This window comes from Natrix helvetica (genome assembly GCF_964273705.1).
Source record: "Natrix helvetica genome assembly, chromosome: 1".
NCBI lineage: Eukaryota > Metazoa > Chordata > Lepidosauria > Squamata > Natricidae > Natrix > Natrix helvetica.
Window position 1 is genome coordinate 259,921,209 of NC_138548.1, and position 20,280 is coordinate 259,941,488.

Sequence of the window (20,280 nt, forward strand, 5' to 3'; positions counted from 1 at the left end):
TGCGCTTGGTGTACAAGGCAGAGGACTCCACCCTCCTCCTTCAGCAGCTCCTCTGCCACCAAGTGCCCCGGAAAAGAGTTCCGGCCTGGGCTGGGCTGGAGAGGCCCTTCCCTGGGGTGGTTCCCGGCTGGCAGCCCGTCTCAGGTTGTTCCTCGTTACTTGCGTGGGTTGTCGGGCGGCTTCATCCCAGTTGCTCCTCGGCGGCAGCGCCCTACAGTAGGTCGCCTCCCTCCCTAAAGTCACTTTAGAGCAATGGGGAGAGAGGCGGGATCTCCAAGCGCCTGGGGAGGAAGAGGCGCCCCACTGGAGGCGGGCGTAGAGGCGGCGGCGGCGGCTTGCACAGGGCGACTCTGCAGCCGGGGAAATCAACTAAAGGGGGCAACGGCCGTCCAGAGCAGGTGGCCACAGCGGGAGAGCCGGATCAGGATTCCCCGTCCTACCAGGACCAGAGACCACCGACCTCAGGCAAGTGGCTGGGATCCCGCGTGCCATAATCCCCCTAGCAGGGCGCCCCCTTACACAGCTCTCACGTTTGTGGGCGCGCCGGCTGGGAGCGATGCAAGTGCTAACCCCGAGCGGCCGAAGGGCAGCAGCGACTCGGAGAAGGAAGGTTGGCGTCGAGGGGGCTGATTGGGGAGGGGAGAGAAGACAAGGGACGGCACGAACATGGGAAAAAGGCACCGGGAAGGAGTAGAGGCGGTTAGAAAAAAGCGTAACCCGGCGCGTCCGATTCCTTCGTCCGAGTGAGGGAGGCGGCAAAGGGCAGGATCTACCCAGGAATGTTGGCTAAATTGGACCAAAGTCGTCCCGCGCCAAGTGGCTCCCCTCTTCTTTGCCAGTTCGGTCCCCAAAGCATCCGGCCGTGGTGGGAAGAACGTACGAAGCAGAAAGGCATCGCACCCCCCCCCCCCCAAAGCGGATTGGGTTTATTTCAGCCCTGGAGACTCCTGAAGTGTCCTCGAATCCCCGGGGTCAGAGACCACCTCTCCCCACAGCCGAGCACGTCTGTCTTGTCGGAGGAGGGCTGGGGTGGAACGCGGGAGATTTCTGGCGCCTTCAGTTTCGGGGGGACAAAACTGCTGAAGGCCTCTACTTTCCGTAAAGCAAAGGCAGGAGTCACTCTTGATCCGTTTCGGGCACCTCGGGGCTTCGAGGCAGTGGCCCCGCCCCGGTGAAGGCAAGTGAGGCCAACAACAGCTTCCAGTCTTCCCACAGTATGAAAAGCCCTTTTGGGGTCCAAAACTCCCGAGTTCTGCTGGGAGCAATGGAGGATTAAAGCTCACTGGTGCCCTAAGCACTGACAAATCTTGGTGCCCCCCTCCTCTGTACATACTGTACAAATCTTCATTGGTTTTGTATTTTCTTTCTCAACTTTGTGGAGCCTCCTTGGGCCTGGTGCCCTAAGCACGTCCTTAGTCTGCTTAATGGTTAATACACCACTGGCTGGGAGGACTCAGCATGCTCGTGCTTGGAAAGGTATTATAAGGAGTTGTGCTGCTGACCACTGGCTATGGATAAAATAGACCTAGTGAACTTCAGTAGAGAAATAGTTCCAAAAAGCACCCCAGGCCAAGAGATCCCGTTCAATTAAGTTGGGGGAGGGCAGTGGAGGAAGGTAGAGAATCCAATGAAACGGAACTTGAGAATGCTGCTTACAATCAGTTGTAAGCCAGCTGGCTGAGTTGCTCTCCCAGTAATATGTTCTCTCTTCAGTTTAATCAGGCTGGAATCGGTGTATCCTAAGCCAGTGTTTTTCAATGATGGTGCCTTTTAAGTTGTATGGACTTTATCTGCCAGAATTCCCTGGCCAACATGTACGTCTGCTACTCTCTGTCCATCCAGGAAGTTTCAGAACTATTACAACCCTTGGAATTCTCCAGTCAGGAGAAAAGGGAATGTATTTAGCTATGCTGGGGTTACAACAGCTACCACTTATCTGGACATTATCATAGGTCAGTGTTTCTGAAGGTGATAACTGACTGAGGAATTTTGAGACTTGAAGGCCACACAACTTAAAAGTTGCCAATGTTAAGAAACACTGTTTTAGGAATATGTGAATTCCAGCCTGAGTAAACTAAATAGAATAGGATTGACCAGCATAGGGACACTTACCCACCATGGGCATCTAGACGCATAGAGGAAAGTCACAAGTCTTAACTGAAGGGTAATAGAGCTCTTCTGTTGGTGTATCCCAGCAGCCAATATCTAAGACCTGCTGCCTGTGATTCAGGGGGTGGTAAAAACTAGAAGTTATTGTTAGCTTGATTCTTCATAAACCTGTCAAGTCCTTTTGAAAACCACCCAAGTTGGCTGCCCTGACCACACCTGTTAGCAGCAAATTCCACAGGTTTCTTAAGCCTGGTGAAGAAAGTTCCTTTTATTGACCCCGAACAGTACTGCAAAATAGCAGTGTTTTTTTTTTTAAAAAATAGAAGCAGAATATCTAGGGATCTGATTTGCTGGCCAGTTTGGGTAAATTAGGCAGGTCCTTGTCAGTTTACTTGGGATTACTTCCATTATTTAGGCAGAATGGGCCTTTCAGGGGTGGCAACCTGAGCTGAGAAAGTCCATTGTTTAAAGGAGATGGAATGTTGATATAATCAGACTGATTGAGGGTGGAAGACTAGCCTTTTTCTCTGTTGCAATTTCCTTGTAAAGACTGCCCTTGGGCCAATCTGATTTTGATAGGATTAGGGCCAGACAAAGAAAGGAATTTAGTTTGACCCTGATTCCATCTAAAAGACAGAGAAAAAAAGGGTGCAATGTCTATTTTGTTTCTTAGGTCTATTTTCTCCACTACCGGGTATATCTGCCCTTTGTAAGGAGCCGAACTGCTATAGTGTTTTTTGGAAGGATGCTATTCCAGCCTTCGAACCATGTTGGTAGCTCTTTTCTGCATTCTCTGTAGCTCTCTAATATCCTTTTTTAAGGTGTGAGCAGAATTATACACAATATTCCAAGTACAGTCGTGCAATGGGTTATATAAATACACTATTCTATTGTTCTTTCTGATGACTCCAAATATGGAATAGGCTTTTTATTGAACCTGCACCCTTAATTATCTTTCTGTTTATAAAGTCCCATGCCTGGTTAGTCATTTGCCCACTGAAATCCCATTAATACACAGATAGCGTTTGGGCTTTTTTTTTAAAAATATGTATCCATCATTTTACACTGAACTGCAGTTGCATTTGTCTTTATGAACTCTGTTTGCCATTTTGAAACCTATTCGCTCAATATTGACAATCTTCCCAATTTTTGTTTGATTTTAACACCTTGTTTGGCATCAATAATTCATGGCTCACGTCTAAATCCAGGGTCACTGTGCAAAACCAACTTTTGTGGTTACTTTATGGCTATGTAGTTACCCTCACGTCACCATGCCTGCAGATTGCTGTAAAATGTCTTTAGCAGGTTGTAGTATACTCTCTAGTTAGGTACGGTAATGATGCACTCTTAAATGTAAGATAAAGTTGTAGAACCTGTCCTCATGGAACATAATTAGCCATGTGCTACAGGATGTTACACTTTAGAAACAATTATTTTTTAGGGAATTTTATTTTTAAACACATTGTTTTCCTTCAGGAACAATTCTCTGATTTTAATATTTCTCCGGGGACCATCATTGTAAAAGTTTTTTCTACATGCCAGGAGGATGCTGAATAAAGTGCAAAACCTTTTTAGGTTCCAGCTTCAAAATATACTTTCTACCAGAGAATCTATGGGACTGTAGGAAGTTGGCACCCACCCCTCTCCTAGAAAAATGAGATATCTTAGGAAATATTAAAAGGTAAGAATATTTCCCTTAAAAGGGAGGCAGAAACCCATCCCCCCCACCTTTGTCAATGGGCCATTAAGGCCTGGGTCAGTCTATTCTACATAACAAAGATCTACCTCCTTCAGGCAGAGCCATAGTAGGAATTGCCCACCTGGGAAGATTACATCATCCAGCAAGGCTGGGAGCAAGGCTGGGAGACAGACAGCCTACAGTTAGCTAAGATCCCCGCCACCTGGGAGTCTGACCACCAATCAGAATACGTTTCTTACACAGGAACAGGAAGCTCCAAGGCGGGGCCCAAGAGAGGGTATAAAACTCGGGCTCTCTCAGCATCTCTTTCTTTTTTCCTTCTTCAAGATCTTCAAGGCATGTGATCCCTCCTTTTCTCCCCAGGACCTCAAACCATATGGTCCTGTCCACCATTAAAACCATCTTCCCAAACAGCCTCCATGTTTCCAGTCCCTTTCTCCCCCCTTGGAACTGAACCCAGATGGACATTTCTTCCAATAGGACTTTGCATGACCTGGTCTCTTATTAAGGTGTTACCTGAATTGTGGTGGAATCTTTGTTCTTTTGGAGACCCACCCATTCTGGCAAAAATGAAGATTTAGGGAAAGAGGGCAGGGCTTTCCTCCCTCCCCCTTTCACAAATAAGAAACTGAGCTTCCTTATTCAACCTAGATTAACAGCACTTGAATGCACCAGAAGTCCAGTTCTGTTTGAAATAAACTTGCCTTTCAGATATCAACAGGAACCTCTCTACAGAAAGGAGAAACTGGAGGCCACAATACTTTCGATTTATAAAGCATTTTTATATTTGCTGCTTTATAAATCATTTATGAGTTGTGGTTTCAAGAGCCAAGTGGAGCAAGAGGTCTCCCCCCCCCCCCCAAACATCATTAAATTCTTCTGAATCTCAGAATACACTTTTGGATTTGATGGGCAAAACTTGCTTGGGAGAAATTTTGTGATAGCTAATGATTTATTTTTTAACACATTTATTATATTTCTTTTTTTAAAAAAATAAATTTTATTTACAAACATGTAAAATACACACACACACAAAACATAGACATACATCACATCTACACAATACAATACGAACAGGAGCTTCCTGTTCTTTCTAATAGCAATTGCCAATCGATATCGCTCACCTTATATTGTTTCCCCTTCTATTATATTTAGTTTGCATTTCACCATTCTTAACCCTCTTATCTTACTCCTCTGTCTGCTATATTGGCGGATTACCTCTAGTAAGTTTAAACCACTTGGATACATATATATGTGTTAATTCTCCTTAACTACTATTTTTGGGCTTTGTTGTCTTCCTTCATTGATCCTTGTTTCTTTCCTCCACCCACCTATACCATTTATCCCATATCTGGTAGTATTCTGTTTCTTCTTTTCCCTGGATTTCTTTTGTTAATTTGTCCATTTCAGCACAGTCCATAACCTTTCTTATTATTTCATCTTCGCTTGGAATTAAAATATTTATTATATTTCTAATCAGTCCAAAAGTGTTGTAATCCATTCTAGATTCACTATGAGCAAGTAAGCGGCCATATAAATTTCCTAAATAAATAAAATACTGTACAGTAATTGAAGTTCTCTGGGAAAATTACAGTGTAGCAAATACTATTAAGTGTTTCTATAACAATAATCCACCCACTGTTCAAAAGAATAAAAACAATGTGTTTTAGTCAAGAAGAAACAGAAAAATGCCATTTTGTTTGCCTATATTTTCATTTATCTTCTTGCTACCTCCCAAAGTCAGATGTGCTTTTATATCAAAGAGGTTACATTAAAAAAAGTGAAAAGGAAATAAGGCTTCTCTGGGAACTAATTGGATGTCATTCAGAAGTATGAGATGGCAGATAGGATTCTTGGTTTCCATATCTTTAAGGGAAAGCGAAGCAAATTAGAATAGAAAAATCTTTATATTCATTTACGAATTTATTTGCCCACTTGCGATAGAATAGAATAGAATAGCATAGGAATAGGAATAGAATAGAATAACAGAGTTAGAGATCTTCTAGGGTTCTAGTCCAACCCCCCATTCTGACTGAACTGAAGTTCAGCACTTTTGGAAGCCTTGTTTGGACTGCCAGAACCCACCCGTGCTCACCAAGGTATTAACCAAATCTAGATGTGATTAGCTGTAGCATCACTCAAGGAGTTTTTCCGTTTAGTATTAACTTCAGAATTAGGAATCAAAATAAGTAATATTTGGCTTCCTCTATTTGATCATTCAATGTATTAAAAAAAAGTTAAAATATGAAGCATTTCAAAACATTAAAATATATTAAAACATGTTATATAAAATACATTGAAATATGTTAAAATATAAAATATGTTAAAACTGGCAAATATCTATAAGGAACTATGCTCTTAATGGTAGTTGAAAGCCAGGACTTTCCTGCTCTTTTGAAGGTTTGGATCGTATTCTCCCACAGTCTCCAAACAAGGCTTCCAAAAGTGCTGAACTTCAGTTCAGTCAGAATGGCCTAAGAAAGCAGATTGGCGAAGGCTGTACTGCTCATTCCGAGACGTGAGGATCATGTGCATTGAAACTTTATTAGGACTTTTAATAGGAATAAATGCTTGTGGGAATAATGGTGTCAAATGAGAGACCTTTCACTGGCTTGTTTTTATATCCAGATTAACAGTAGATAGGAAAAAGATTTAGAGCACCTTCCTTTTTGTGTACGCTTGAGTAACAGCCTTAAATCCACAGATAATTTTTATGTTCCAGACATGCCTCGGGTGTACAAGAAGAGATGATTATAGCTCCTGCATCGGGCCTTGAATTAAACTTCGGATTCAATTTAGCGTTCCTGAAACGGAGACTATTCTAACTTCTTGTCTTTTTTTTTTTATGGCAGGCAGTATGATTCCGGTGGCTGAATTCAAGCATTTCACAGACCAGCAGCCTGCTTTCAAAGTTCTCAAGCCTTGGTGGGATGTGTTAGCTGAGTACATCACCATTGTCATGCTGATGATAGGCGTTTTCGGCTGCACTCTGCAAGTGAGTGAGTAGGGAAGCAGACTATACAATTCCAGAACCATGGAGTCGCTGACTGAAATTGCAGAATGGAATACTCATGACAGAAAGGGCTTTGGAAGTTGATTACATATACTGGGATGGGTTTATGATTTGATCCTGAGAAAGGGTAAATGTTTTTCAGCCTAAGGAGATTAGAAATCATGTACAAACATGTTGGGCAATCTTTTCTTCCCCCGTGACTTCTTATATTGCAGCAGGATTAGAAATCTACATTCATATGCATACACACTCTCATGAATTATTTACATATAACAAATGAGTCAAACATATCTAACTCCTCTCCCTTCCCCTCATGATCTTGATCAAAACAAACAAGTAGTTTAAAGAACAAATGAATGCAAAGTTCTCAGTCAAAATGTAAAAAAGCCAGGCTGAAATTATGGTTTTGGACACATTATGGAAAGACTTAATTCTCTTTGAGAAGTCTATACAATAACGGTGAGGAAGGCGAAAGAAAAGAGAAGAAGGACCACTGGCAGTAACAGGAATGGGCTCAGTTACAGTGGCATTTGGGTGCACTGTGGAGCTGGTCTAGCAATATGGTTAAGAGATAACACCAACTTAATGGCACACAATCAGTCAATACCTTACTGACAGATGTGTCACCTGTATGAAAATCAGAGATGGTGTTAAGTTGGATACACTGAACTCATTTTTTTTTACTACCGGTTGTGTGGGTGTGGCTTGGTGGGCGTGGTGTGGCTTGGTGGGCGTGGCAGGGGAAGGATACTGCAAAATCTCCATTCCCACCCAACTCCAGGGGAAGGATACTGCAAAACCTCCATTCCCACCCCACTTTGGGGCCAGCCAGAGGCGGAATTTGCCATTTCTCCGAACTTCTCAAAATTTCCGCTACCGGTTCTCTGGATTTCACCCCTGACTGAACTAATTCAGCACTATAGAAAAGGTGAGAGCTGTTATAATAAAAAGGCATATACTGGGTGATGCGACAGACACAATGAAGGGACTTTTGTATGCCTCTATCATATATATCTACTCAATTTGCATTCTACTAAAAAAGTCCATTGGAAAGATGCCCATAAAGGATTAAGAGGCCTAGTAAAATGTTTCTAGAATTCATCAAATCATAATTGGTTATTAAAACACTGCTGGCATAAAGTAACACATGCTGGCCAAAGAACTAGGGATGCTCATTTGCTGCACAGGGCATTCCAGTCCCAGATTACTGCAGGATTCATCCCATCCCAGGAGATTTTAAAAAAATAGAAAATCTGATAATACATTTTAGGCCTGTTTGGGCTACATGTCCACAAGGATAGAATAATTACTGTGACAGTATTTCAGAGCAAATAACATTTGGGGAAATGCCCATCACTAAAGATCTAGACTAGCTTATTCTCTGTTGTGCTATTTTTCTTTTTGTAGGATTTAAAAAAAATATTAAAAGGAAATTGTAGCTCTTGGACCTTGAAATGGTCAACTCCAATCACCTCCTCTGGGAATCTAAGAGATCATTATTATGTGATGTAAACTGTTGTATCGTATGAACTCTGATATATCATGTTTCTTTTCCTCACTTATATATTGTGGCAGGTGATACATGACAAGATTATCTGCCTTCCAAACCGTGTTCCCAGTGGTACAGCTTTTACTGATTTAACTTGTGAAGATTTCACCAAGAAGACAATCAATAACTCTGAACCAATCAAGTCTCCTGTCCGCCAGGAAATGAGTGGATTACGGAACAACTTAGACCTCCAACAATACAGCTACATCAATCAGATGTGCTATGAGACAGCCCTTCATTGGTATGCTAAGTACTTTCCTTATCTTGTTGTTATCCATACACTGATGTTCATGGTGTGCACCTCTTTCTGGTTCAAATTTCCTGGTACCAGTTCAAAGATTGAACATTTTATCTCCATTATGAGCAAATGTTTTGACTCACCTTGGACTACTCGAACCATCTCAGAGGTTTCTGAGGAGGAGAATACAAGCTCAGGAAAGGTGAATCGGATCAGGAAAAGTAATGTTCCCAGTGAACTGATTGAACTTTCTCCTACAGGAGGCTCTGTTACAGGAAAGAAAGTTGCAGAGTCCCCTTCCAGTAGCATGTTGGGCAAAAAGGAAGGTGAGGAAGCCAAGGCTTTGTTTGAAAAGGTGAAAAAATTCCGACTCCATGTCGAAAAAGGAGACATCCTTTACACAATGTACATCCGCCAAACTGTTCTCAAAGTTTGCAAATTTCTAGTTATTATTGTCTACAATGCAGTCCTTGTTCACAATATTAAGTTCGTAGTGCCCTGTAGTGTTAAAATGGAGGATATGACAGGTTATGACCATTTCTGTTGCAATCATACCAAAGCCTGTCTCTTTTTTAAGCTGGCTATGTGCTACCTCTGTTTCCTTGGAGTGTATGGCCTGACCTGCCTCTATACACTTTATTGGCTCTTTCACCGGCCGCTTAAAGAGTACTCATTTCGCGTTGCCCGTGAGGATACTGGCATCAAGGACATCCCTGATGTTAAAAATGATTTTGCTTTCATGCTCCATCTCATAGACCAGTATGATTCCCTTTACTCCAAGCGCTTTGCTATATTCCTCTCTGAGGACAGTGAGTTCAAACTTAAGCAGCTCAACCTCAATCACGAGTGGACACATGATAAGTTGCAGCAGAAACTGCAGACGAACCCTAGTGGGCGCCTAGAACTCCACCTCTTCATGTTGCCTGGGTTGCCTGACACTACTTTTGAGATGATTGAGTTGGAAGCTCTAAAACTGGAGTTGCTCCAAGACGTCACTTTCCCGGTCTCGGTAACTCAACTGATCAATCTCCAAGAGCTAGTGCTGATCAACTGTCCTGCTAAGCTGTCCTTTACCTCCCTTAAGTTCTTCCGTGAACAGCTGAAGGTGATGATGGTCAATTTTGATGACATAAAAGATATACCTGTGTGGATCTATAACTTGAGAGCTTTGGAAGAGTTGTACATCTCAGGATTTTTCAACCAAGAGATGGGCCGGACAGGAACTCTAGAAAGCTTACGTGAGCTAAAGAACCTAAAGGTTTTGACACTGCACAGCAACATCTCAAAACTGCCACCCAGCGTGGCTGATCTGGCCACTCACCTGCAAAAACTCAGGATACATAATGATGGGACTAAGTTGGTAGCCCTTAACTATCTCAAGAAGCTCTTCTCGGTGCAGGAGCTAAAACTGATAAACTGTAACCTGGAACGGATCCCCCATGCTATTTTTAGCCTGGTGAACTTGCAAGAGTTGGACTTGAAGAATAATAGGTTGATTTCCATAGAGGAAGTCATTAGTTTCCAGCATTGCCGAAAGTTGATATGTCTCAAACTTTGGCACAACCAGATTTTCACCATCCCTGAACATATCCGCAAACTCAAGACCTTGGAGCAACTTGACCTCAGCCATAATTACATCGAAGCTCTCCCTTCCCAACTCTTCATGTGCACCAGGCTACATTATTTGGATCTTTCCTACAATAAAATTCAGACCATCCCTTCTGGGATGGGAGTTTTACAAAGCCTTCAATATTTCTCTGTTTCGCACAATTGCTTGGAGACATTGCCCAGTGAAATTTACTTCTGCAAGAAACTCAAAATTCTCAAAGCAGAACACAACAAACTCCGGCGCATCTCAGAGCGCATAAGCTGGCTTCCTTTGCTGTCCAGGATAGAGCTGAAAGGGAACCAGCTTGAAGCCCTACCCTTGGAGATTGGTCAGTGCAAATTCCTCAAGCGTAGTGGTCTGGTGGTAGAGAGCAATCTTTATGAGACATTGCCTTTAGAAATAAGGGTAAAAATGGAGGACGAATGATGGATGTGATCAGTAGCAAGGACAGTGTAATTTCTCAAGTGCCAGCTGTGTAGGCATAGAGCCAGAATACGTAAGAGTCTGGCTCTGTTCATCCCAGATGCTCTCCCAGTAAGCCCCAACCTTTTTTCCATGTCACCATGGAATGGATGTGATAAGTCTTAGTCTAGCAAATCTGTATCTCAGGATGAAATCAGGAAGGAGCTGACAGCATCAACCCTACAGAGAGGGGTGGAAATGGGAAGACCCAGCAAAAAGAAGTAGAAAGTGACATTTTGTTTTTGTTTCGTTTTTGTTTTTCTGAAAAACACCAATTTTCAGAACAGTTAAGTAGAACAAATAATTTATAAGAAAAAGGACCGTATCAGACCAAAGAATCATTGTATTTAATTTTTTGTGTCTATTTATGTACATATTTTTGAACTACTCTGACACTTTGCTACATACTCTTCTTCAAGTGGATTCATTTGTCCACTCTTAAGCTGCAGCTACTTGTTGCCATGTTTGGAGACATTGCCTAATTTTATCAAAAGTGATTTTGGGTGATGCTGTGCCTATTTATTGCAATAGGCGAGAATTAGTCAGAGACTAGGAATCTTGCATAATTATCAAGATAACTTAGCTCTCTTTATTCTGTTATTTGTTAGAATTGTGTTCTGAAATGTTGAAGAGCCAAACCACAAAGCATTTGCTTTGATCAATAAGGATTCATCATGTGATGTAACTTCTAATTTTTCTATTTGTCACGTTTGCCTAAATCCTGTCCAGCATTCTGCCAATGGGAGCATCTCTGTGCAGTGCAGTGCAGTTTCTCTCATGGAGGTTGTCCATGTACTTGGCAGAGTGGAAGTAACTTCCATGCATAGCAAGTGCTGGGAAATATTGTGGTGATTCTCCTAATTTCTTCCTAAGTCTATCGGATGAGAAATATAGGAGATATACAGTGTAAATCCCACATCTTATTAATGTGACTGTATACCTTTAGATGAATACCCATTGGAGGAGTCTTAAAGGATGACTCAACTTTCAATCCTACTATCTTCTGCCTATAGAATGGAAATCATAATTGTTGTCATGCACTCTTAAGGACTTTTGACAAAGACCTTCAAAAAAGAGTCTTGAACAAGCTGTTGCAGTCATGAGATTAAAAACAGGTTCTCTTAGTAATTAGTAAGTAATAAATCAGTAAGAGAACATGAAGTAGTAATATGTCCCATGCACACAGAAAACTTATGTTGATATAAACTATCACTTCTTGATTTTTCTGTTGATTTATTTGAAGAAAGCATTAGATTTCTGCCTTAGGTTCCTGTCCTGATTATACCTCTGACAAGCTCTCTAGGCAGTGCCTTGCTTCTAATCAGAGCAAATGGCATTCCATTGAGGTAGCATCAAGCAAATGCTTTGGTGGGAAGATTAGCTTATGACTGGGAAAGCTTCAAAAGATTCTTAGGTGAGAAACAATCTAGTTTTTCTAGATTGTGGATATCAGTGCCACTCACCTCCAATGGGATTTTCATTATTTTGTAATAATATGCTAAAACAGTGCTTAAACAGTTAAAGAAAAAGGAGAAACACGTATAAAGAGATTGCAAAAATAACTGTAAAAGATCTGGGAAGACCCAATCATTATTATTTATCTTCATTTAGTATGAATGGTCAACATTTACCAGTAATTTAACTGGTTAGTTGATTGATATGGCAATTTATTTAATGGTAAACCACTAGCATTGTATACATGGTGTATCAGGTTTACCTCCAGTTGAAAGAATAAATAGCTGGTGATAGAAGCGATTTGGTACAAAAGTCTAATTCATGAGGGACTCTAAGCCTAATGTTTGTCTTGTATTTTTAGATTTGACACCAGCCCTAAGTACCAACACTATGTATGTATGTATGTATGTATGTATGTATGTATGTATGTATGTATGTATGCATGCATGCATGCATGCATGCTGTTTGCAATTACAACCAGTGTCAAGAGTTATATTTTTGCCAATAAAATAAAGTCAAGAGGCATTTAGAAACAGTCTGTTATATCTTGTTGCCACCTAGCGGTTGATGTTAATTAAGGAAGGGGTGGGGAACCTATTTTGCTTCCTTTATCTAAGATAAAATCTGAAGGTTCACAATATCCTAACCATGTTTTTTTAAAGGTAAGGCAGATAACCAATTAGTTAGACCTCACTGGAAAATATGCACAGATGAAGCTTTAATTCTGCATGTTACCAATTTGTTGTGAGCTACAGTATCTTTAGGAAAGAAACGCAGCATATTATATTTTGAAAACCCAGTCAAGAAACAGACTGCCTTTGTATGAGAAGTCAACCTTTCTGGAATTTTTTTCATAGCTTTCCAATGACAAGCAACTTCATTGCTACGTGCCAGGTGCATAGAGCTGTTTGTTTGAAGTGATTTGTTCTTGTATTGCATAGAGTAAAACTGCAACCTTAAATGTATGCTAAGCAAATCAATAAATGAGGCTTTCACTTAACATGGTTGCAGGTCTGAAAGAATAGACAGATGTGGTGATGTGGATTGTCAGGGCTAGAAAAGTTGAAAAAAATTCCAAAAAGTGAATAGCGTGCCATTTCTGTAGTGTTGCCAAGAAAGGTCCATATATGTGTCCCTGAAGTCATCAGAAATCTTTATCTTTTAAGATAAGCTGTCAATCAGCACATCAGCACATTGGAACAGAAATTGAAGGCTTCACTTAGCAGAATGAACAAGAGACTTTTAGGCTGTTTTACTCTATTACAAAACAAGGAAAATGTGCACATTTACATGAACAAAATCTCCCTCCTCTTAAGAATATTAAAACAGAGTCCAAAATATCTGAAATAAATTCATTATGCTACATTTAAGCATGCTGTTCATTTGGGTGCTGGTGGCAGAATGAGATGGAGTTGTGATTGTGATGGTAAGCCTAGATGGAAATTCTAGCCACTCATTTTCAAATGAACCTAAATTGAGAGGGGAGAGGCTCTTTGCTGTCATCTAGTGGACATCAGGAGTCCTAGCAAGACAACCCTAAACTCAAACCCAACCCGTCTTCTTGGAATTATGCTATAGATATCATCTGCTACAGCCACACAATGTTAGGAGTGGACACATCTGTTTTGGAGAAATTGCATAATTGCTAAATGGGAGTTTATAAACAAAGACTACCTGTGTGTGTAACTTTTCGTGCTTTCCTCCCCCAACATTTTTTTGGCTTTGAAGCCAAAATGTTACTGAGTCCTAGTATTAAATAATTTAGATTACGGTAAGCCTGCAGAAAGCCTAAAAATGTAAAGTACATTTATCTCATCTTTTTAGGACAAAGTGAAATTAAGGCCAGCAGAAAAAGTTGGGAGCTAGTCCCTATGCACCCACCCCTAGCTACAAGCCTGAGAGTAAAATATTTGAGCTGTGGATGCCCATGGTTTTTTAAGAGCATGTCATAAAATGGCCTCCTTGGGAAGGTATTGTCTGTTTGCAAAACAGATGCCAGAACCAGCCATAAAACATGCACTAAGAGAAAAAGTGATGAAATAGTTCACCAAATCTTTATTCCCTCTAATGATTTCTATTATTCCACTTTATCTTTTGAGTGATTGTTTTTCCTAATTAGTGGGGCACATTTCTAAACAAAAGCACAGGGCTCTAATCACACATCACTCTAAAACTGGCTAGGAGGCAAATGCTTTATAGACAGCCTTCTGTGCTGCGCAACTCAAAAGAGTAGAGAATGTGCAAGCAAACCAAGATGGTTGTGGGTGTTGCACTTTTTTTATGGATAGCCATCTAGTTTTTCGGGACAGATTATTGCCAAGGGGAGGTGAGCGAAAGACACAGGAGAAAAAGCATTAGTTGCTACCTTTTCTTGCTTACATTCCAAGGTATGTATGTATGTATGCATGCATGCATACATACATACATACATACACACACACACACACACACACACACACACACACACACATACATACATACATACATATATATACACACACACATATATTAAACAGAAGAGACACTCTTCCCATTTAAAGCTCCTTGGGCAATTTCTAGGTATTTTTAGTAGTCTACCAGATGATTCCCGAACTATCCTGTCAGAGCTGAAGAAGCTTCGTGGATGAGAAGTGAAATGTCTTCAAAAGAAAAAAACAAAGTCCAGTTGCCTCCCGAAAAAGCACCTTTGGGACAACCATGACCTGGATGACTGAAAATCTCTCCAGATCTCCCAGATCAAGCTAATTATCGCCTCTGCAGGTGGCAACAGTGAGCTGCCCTTGGAGCTCTCTGACTCTAAGCAGACTCTAAGGCCCCTTAGATAATATTTAGATGGGAAACCTGAAACTTCCAGGGCAAATGGCTAGAGTCTAGAGACCAGCAACCAAGAACACTTTGTGGATGCTTTCTTCAAAGCTAAGCACAATTCCAGTATGTTTCTACCCAAGATTGTCATGAGAATCAAAATATGGAAGAGCCACCAATGCTTCCTTAAATTTCTGAGTAGGAACCTGCTTATAGCATCCAGGGAATGGGACACTGTAAAGTCCTACACACACACATGCATGCACACCAGTATGGGATTCAAAAAATTGTACTACCGGTTCTGTGAGCATGACTTTGTGGGCGTGGCAGGGGAAGGTAACTGCAAAATCCCCATTTCCTCCCGATCAGCTGGGACTCGGGAGGCAGAGAATAGATGGGGGCAGGGCCAGTGAGAGGTAGTATTTACCAGTTCTCCGAACTACCCAAAATTTCCGCTACTGGTTCTCCAGAACGGGTCAGAACCTGCTAAATACCATCTCTGACATGCACACCTATCAACCCTTTCACTGCCATACAGGGAGTCTTCGACTTACAAATGTTCGTTTAGTGATCGTTCGAAGTTACAACAACACTGAAAAAAGTGACTTGTGATCATTTTTCACACTAATGATTTGCACCCACCCCCATGGTCACGTGATTGATATTAGGATGCTTGACAGCTGACTCACATTTATGATGGTTACAGGGTCCCAGAGTCACGTGATCCCCTTTTGCAACCTTCTGAAGTCAGGGGGGGGAACCAGATTCACTTAACAACTGTGTTAGTAATTTAACAACCGCAGCCATTCGCTTAACAAATGCAGCAAAAAAATCGTAAAATGGGACAAAGCTCACTTAACAAATTTCTCACTTAACAACCTAAAGTTTGGGCTCAATTGTGGTTGTAAGTTGAGGACTACCTGTATTCAACTTTAGTCCATCTCCCCTCCCCCCCGCGCCCCTTGGCAATTGTCCTTATCTGCTGTGTTCCACTTTAATCTGCCTTGTTAAAAACAAGTTTTCTTTGGCATGGTGAAGTTTAAAAGTTTGGATTAAAAATGTCAGATTGTTTCCATCTCCTGGTGTGAGAGTTTGACCTCTGTAATTTTAATAGTGGAACACCACTATTAAACTGTGTGTAGGTGTCAGCTGACCTTATTCGGCGTTGCTGGAAGAATACATATTTTTTAATAAATAAATAAATAAATCTGTGATTTAATATGTTTAGTGATTTTTGCAATTTTCTAAATTTCTTTTTCTCCTTCGTGTTTTGCTGTTTGCATTTCAAGAGAGGGCAATCATGCTGAAAGCAAATGAGTCCTTCTGGCTAGGTCACACTAGCTTTGTTCTTACACCCCCCTCCCCTTCCAGTCCTTTCCTCCCGCATTCAGCTGCCATGGAGATGAAATAAAGCCTCTTGTGCTGTAGAGGGTTGCCCTGAAAAATCGTAGGCAATCACAAGATAAAGGAGAGAAGATTTGGGAACGGGTATCCTCCTGGATAGGAAAAAAGGAAGAGAAGATTGCCTGCAGAAAGGACCGGCTTCCTGCAGGTAAGAAGCTGATGCTGGACAGAGGAAGTGAAAGAATAAGGGCAGGAAGGCAGATTCGTGGGGCTTGTGGTCTGTGGTGGAAAATGTGGGCAAGCAAGAAGATGGGAGGTATTTATTTTGCCACATGGCACACTGAACTATAAATTAAAGTTTACAATCACATCAATCAGGCTGTATAGCACTCTAAAACAAAGACCAACTCAGCTAGTGAATGACATACTTTGTCTAAAAACTTAACAGACTAGTAGCTGCCATTGGTCTTAAGGCAGTTTATAAAACGTAACTGTAATAAAATGACCCAAACTGTTAGAAACTTCTCACTTGAGTTAATACTGCAAGGGTTTTTTCCCCTCCCTCAAGGCTAACTTGGGAAAAATAGCACACAGGGTCATCAGCTCAGGAGACCCCCAATAGCATTTGTATTGTATTCGTTTATTTATTAATATTTTACATTCAGTAAAAGATAACCATTTGAAATATATTTGATCTTTTGCTTCTCTGATAACATAGGTTGAATATTATACTGCAGACAGTTCTTGATTTACAATTAAAGTTATAGTGGCCTCGGAAAGGATGCTTTAGAGCCCATAAAGCACTTCTGGTTGTTGCAAAATCTCATGCTGCTCACCTTCCCCACGGTGACATGACAGTATTTCCGGTGCTTGGCAACCAGTTCACATTTATGACTGGTCGCAGTGTCCTGCAGTCCTGTGACTGTGATTTGAAATGTTTTTTGCTGGTTTCCAGCAAAAAAAAAACCCATTCAGTTAAGAGAATGGGTTTGCCCTTACAACCATGTGATTTGTTCAGTGATTTGTGATTCAGAGTTATGATCACCCAATTCGCTTCATGACTGCCATAAAATTAAGTCTGAGCATGTGGGTGCCTCAATTTACAACTGTCACAGCTTATGACTAAAATTATGATCCCAATTGTAGTCGTGAGTGGAGGATTACCTACACTTCTCTCTACAGTAGATGGGACGATGTAGTTCGATTCAATTTTTTGGTAGCCTAATTTGCATTTCAACCATTTTTCAGTAAATAAACCACTTCTGCACAATATAGCAAAAGTCAAAATACCTTAGTGGGCACAATGTGTAAACTCAGTCAGTGAGACTTACTTCCAAAGAGATAGATGGGTGGATGGACAGATGGACAGAGACAGACACAGACACGCATATAAACTGAAGTTAGGACATCTTAGCTTGTTTTAGTGCACGGATGTCAAACTTGTGGTGTCATGTTGCTGTCACGTGATGTTTTGCAACGTTTTTCCTCTTCACGGAGCTGGGGTGGGCATGGCCTGCGCATCACGCATCCGACCCACAGGTTTGGCACCCGTTTTAGCGCAAAAGCCAAACAAATTACTCATATTCCTATTAATTGTTTTTTTTCTAGTGATGTTTACCCTGTTAGAAGTCACTTTCTTCAATGACAGCCTTGCCCAGTTCCAGTCTTTAAAGCCTTGGTGGGATGTTCTGATGGACTATTTGGTACTAGCAATGCTGATGATTTCTCTTCTCTCAGGGACTCTATTAATCTCTGTTGATAAAATGACTTGCCTTCCTCTAAATAATAAGCTAAATGAGACTTCAGCAGTTGTACCCAAGACTCGAGCTGTGGATCAAATCATCAGTGAAGAGTTTCCTGTGGCAAACAGTCATCGCTCAATCAAGCTGGACTACCAACAGTATCTATACATCAGCTATGTCTGTTATCAGAAAGTTCTGCCCTGGTTTTTGAAGTATTTCCCTTACTTTGCACTTGTCAATTCACTGCTCTTAATGGCAAGCAACAACTTCTGGTTCCGATATCCTAAGACTTCATCAAAGATTGAACACTTCTTGTCCATTCTGATGAAATGTTTTGAGTCACCTTGGACCACCAAGGCTCTTTCTGAAATAGGTTGCCAGAACTTCCTAGGTACACGCACAAATACTGTTAATATGGGGTATCCAGGACAATTCAAGTCTCCTTCCCCTTCTCCCATCCTAGTTTCAAAGGATCTGGAACTTGGCCAGGCCCTTTTTGAGAAGATCCATAGATTCAGAGCACACACTGAAGGTGGCAGGATGATTTATAGAATCTATTTGGGACAAACCATCTTCAAAACTGCAAAGGTTCTAACTGTGCTAGGTTATACCTTCAACTGTGTAGGATCCATTTCCTTCAAGCATCTTTGCCTGGCCGACATACAAAACGTCATTGGCTACTCTTCATTCATCTGTACTCATAGCATGGCTTTCATTCTGCAGAAATTGATAGCTACTTATATATTTTTAGTATTCCTGTATGGAATTGTGGGGGTTTATTCATTCCTATGGCTTTTGTGGCAACCACTGCAGAAATATTCTTTTAAGCAAGCACATGAAGACTGTCGTGTCCTTGATATCCCAGATGGACAGAATGATTTTGCTTTTTTGCTACACATGGCTGACCAGTGTAATCAACTCTATTCATGGCGGCTTGCTAATTTCTTATCAGCCATGCACAAGAATGACATGCAGGATGCAGTCTCTAGTAGTAAATTGGGAACAAAAGATAAGGCTGGTTCCCATTATCCTTCCCTATAATCAAAATAAAACATATTCTTGTATGTACGTGAATAAGCATTCTATTTTACTCCTTGCTAAAAGTTATGCCTTACAAGAAGAGAAAGTTATTTTGGAAGCAAGTCATATGATTAAATGCCTAGAATGAAACATTTATCCCAAGAGAAAATAAGTTTAGGAATTGGTAAGTAGATAAATCACCAGGTCATAAATTGACTATAGTGGGCTTCGAGTATAAAATAAAAGACCTGGTCTGACGGTGGTTAACTTATGGCCAAGTCCCTCAGCTTAAAAAAAAAGATATCAGTGTTTCTTATTTTACAAACATAAAAGGGAGCATCCTCTATAAATTGAAAACAGGAAATGGAAGAGGAATGCCAATCCTGCTCTTCCATAGGCAATAAGTGAAGAGAACCACATTGAACAAAATTCAGGCTAAATCTAGAGCACATTTCATTGCAACCAATACGGTTAAGGAAACTGGATAGACTACAACAAAAGGGTCGATTTTGGAAAAGCATTTTCCCCCCTTTCTTTTTAAGCATTAGAGATTCGTCGGTAAAATGAAGAACAAGTGATAAACATATGTCAGAGGAATTTAAATGAATAACTCTTACCATAGGATCTGATTTTATTTTTAATTACTAACATGATTACTATGAGAGATTATGGGAAGTGGGAAAGTCATGGAAGCAACATTGGATATAAAACATCAAGAGATAAGAAAGAATTTGGTAATAAACAGCAGCTAAGCCCAGGCTGCAAAAGGCCTAGGAAGAAGAAATTGATGGTTCAAAGATACATAAATCTTAATCAACTAATGCAAGAAGACAGGGAATATGCTGCTGTTTCCAAGATTCTCCAATTTACCTTCAGTCCTAACATTAAACACACTTTATAGAAGTCTATGTAATTCTTGCTTTGTTGTCTGTTCCTTGCTGGGAAGGGCTACATATCACCTGCTGAAAAGATACTAATAAAAGTTTGTTAGAAACTATGTGTTTCTACGTACGTGTGTTTGTTTCACTCCAACGTTCTTTGAGAGAGAATCAATATATACCAAAAGTAGGAAATTTGTGTTGCTCACAATATTCTCCATTGGGGGGGGGGGGCAGAGGATCAGCTATCCTTGGCCTGATCCTAAGTAATAAAAAAAAAAAGCTTTGTTGAGGAAGTAAAAGTAGCAAGAAAGATAATCACATAATTGCGAGAATTCTTAATGTTAAGGGTAACCA

At 40.9% G+C, this 20,280-nt stretch overlaps 1 protein-coding gene across 1 annotated transcript; it reads left to right on the forward strand.

Moving 5' to 3' along the window:
- Window positions 1-315: 315 nt before the first annotated feature.
- LRRC8E (leucine rich repeat containing 8 VRAC subunit E) lies at window positions 316-20,141 on the forward strand. The gene is made up of 5 exons (XM_081937171.1): window positions 316-469; window positions 6,665-6,803; window positions 8,397-12,796; window positions 16,311-16,491; window positions 17,892-20,141. Exons 2-3 carry the CDS (start codon window positions 6,666-6,668, stop codon window positions 10,641-10,643), a joined length of 2,385 nt encoding a protein of 794 aa, XP_081793297.1. The 5' UTR covers window positions 316-469; window position 6,665; the 3' UTR covers window positions 10,644-12,796; window positions 16,311-16,491; window positions 17,892-20,141.
- The last annotated feature ends 139 nt before the right edge of the window (window positions 20,142-20,280 follow it).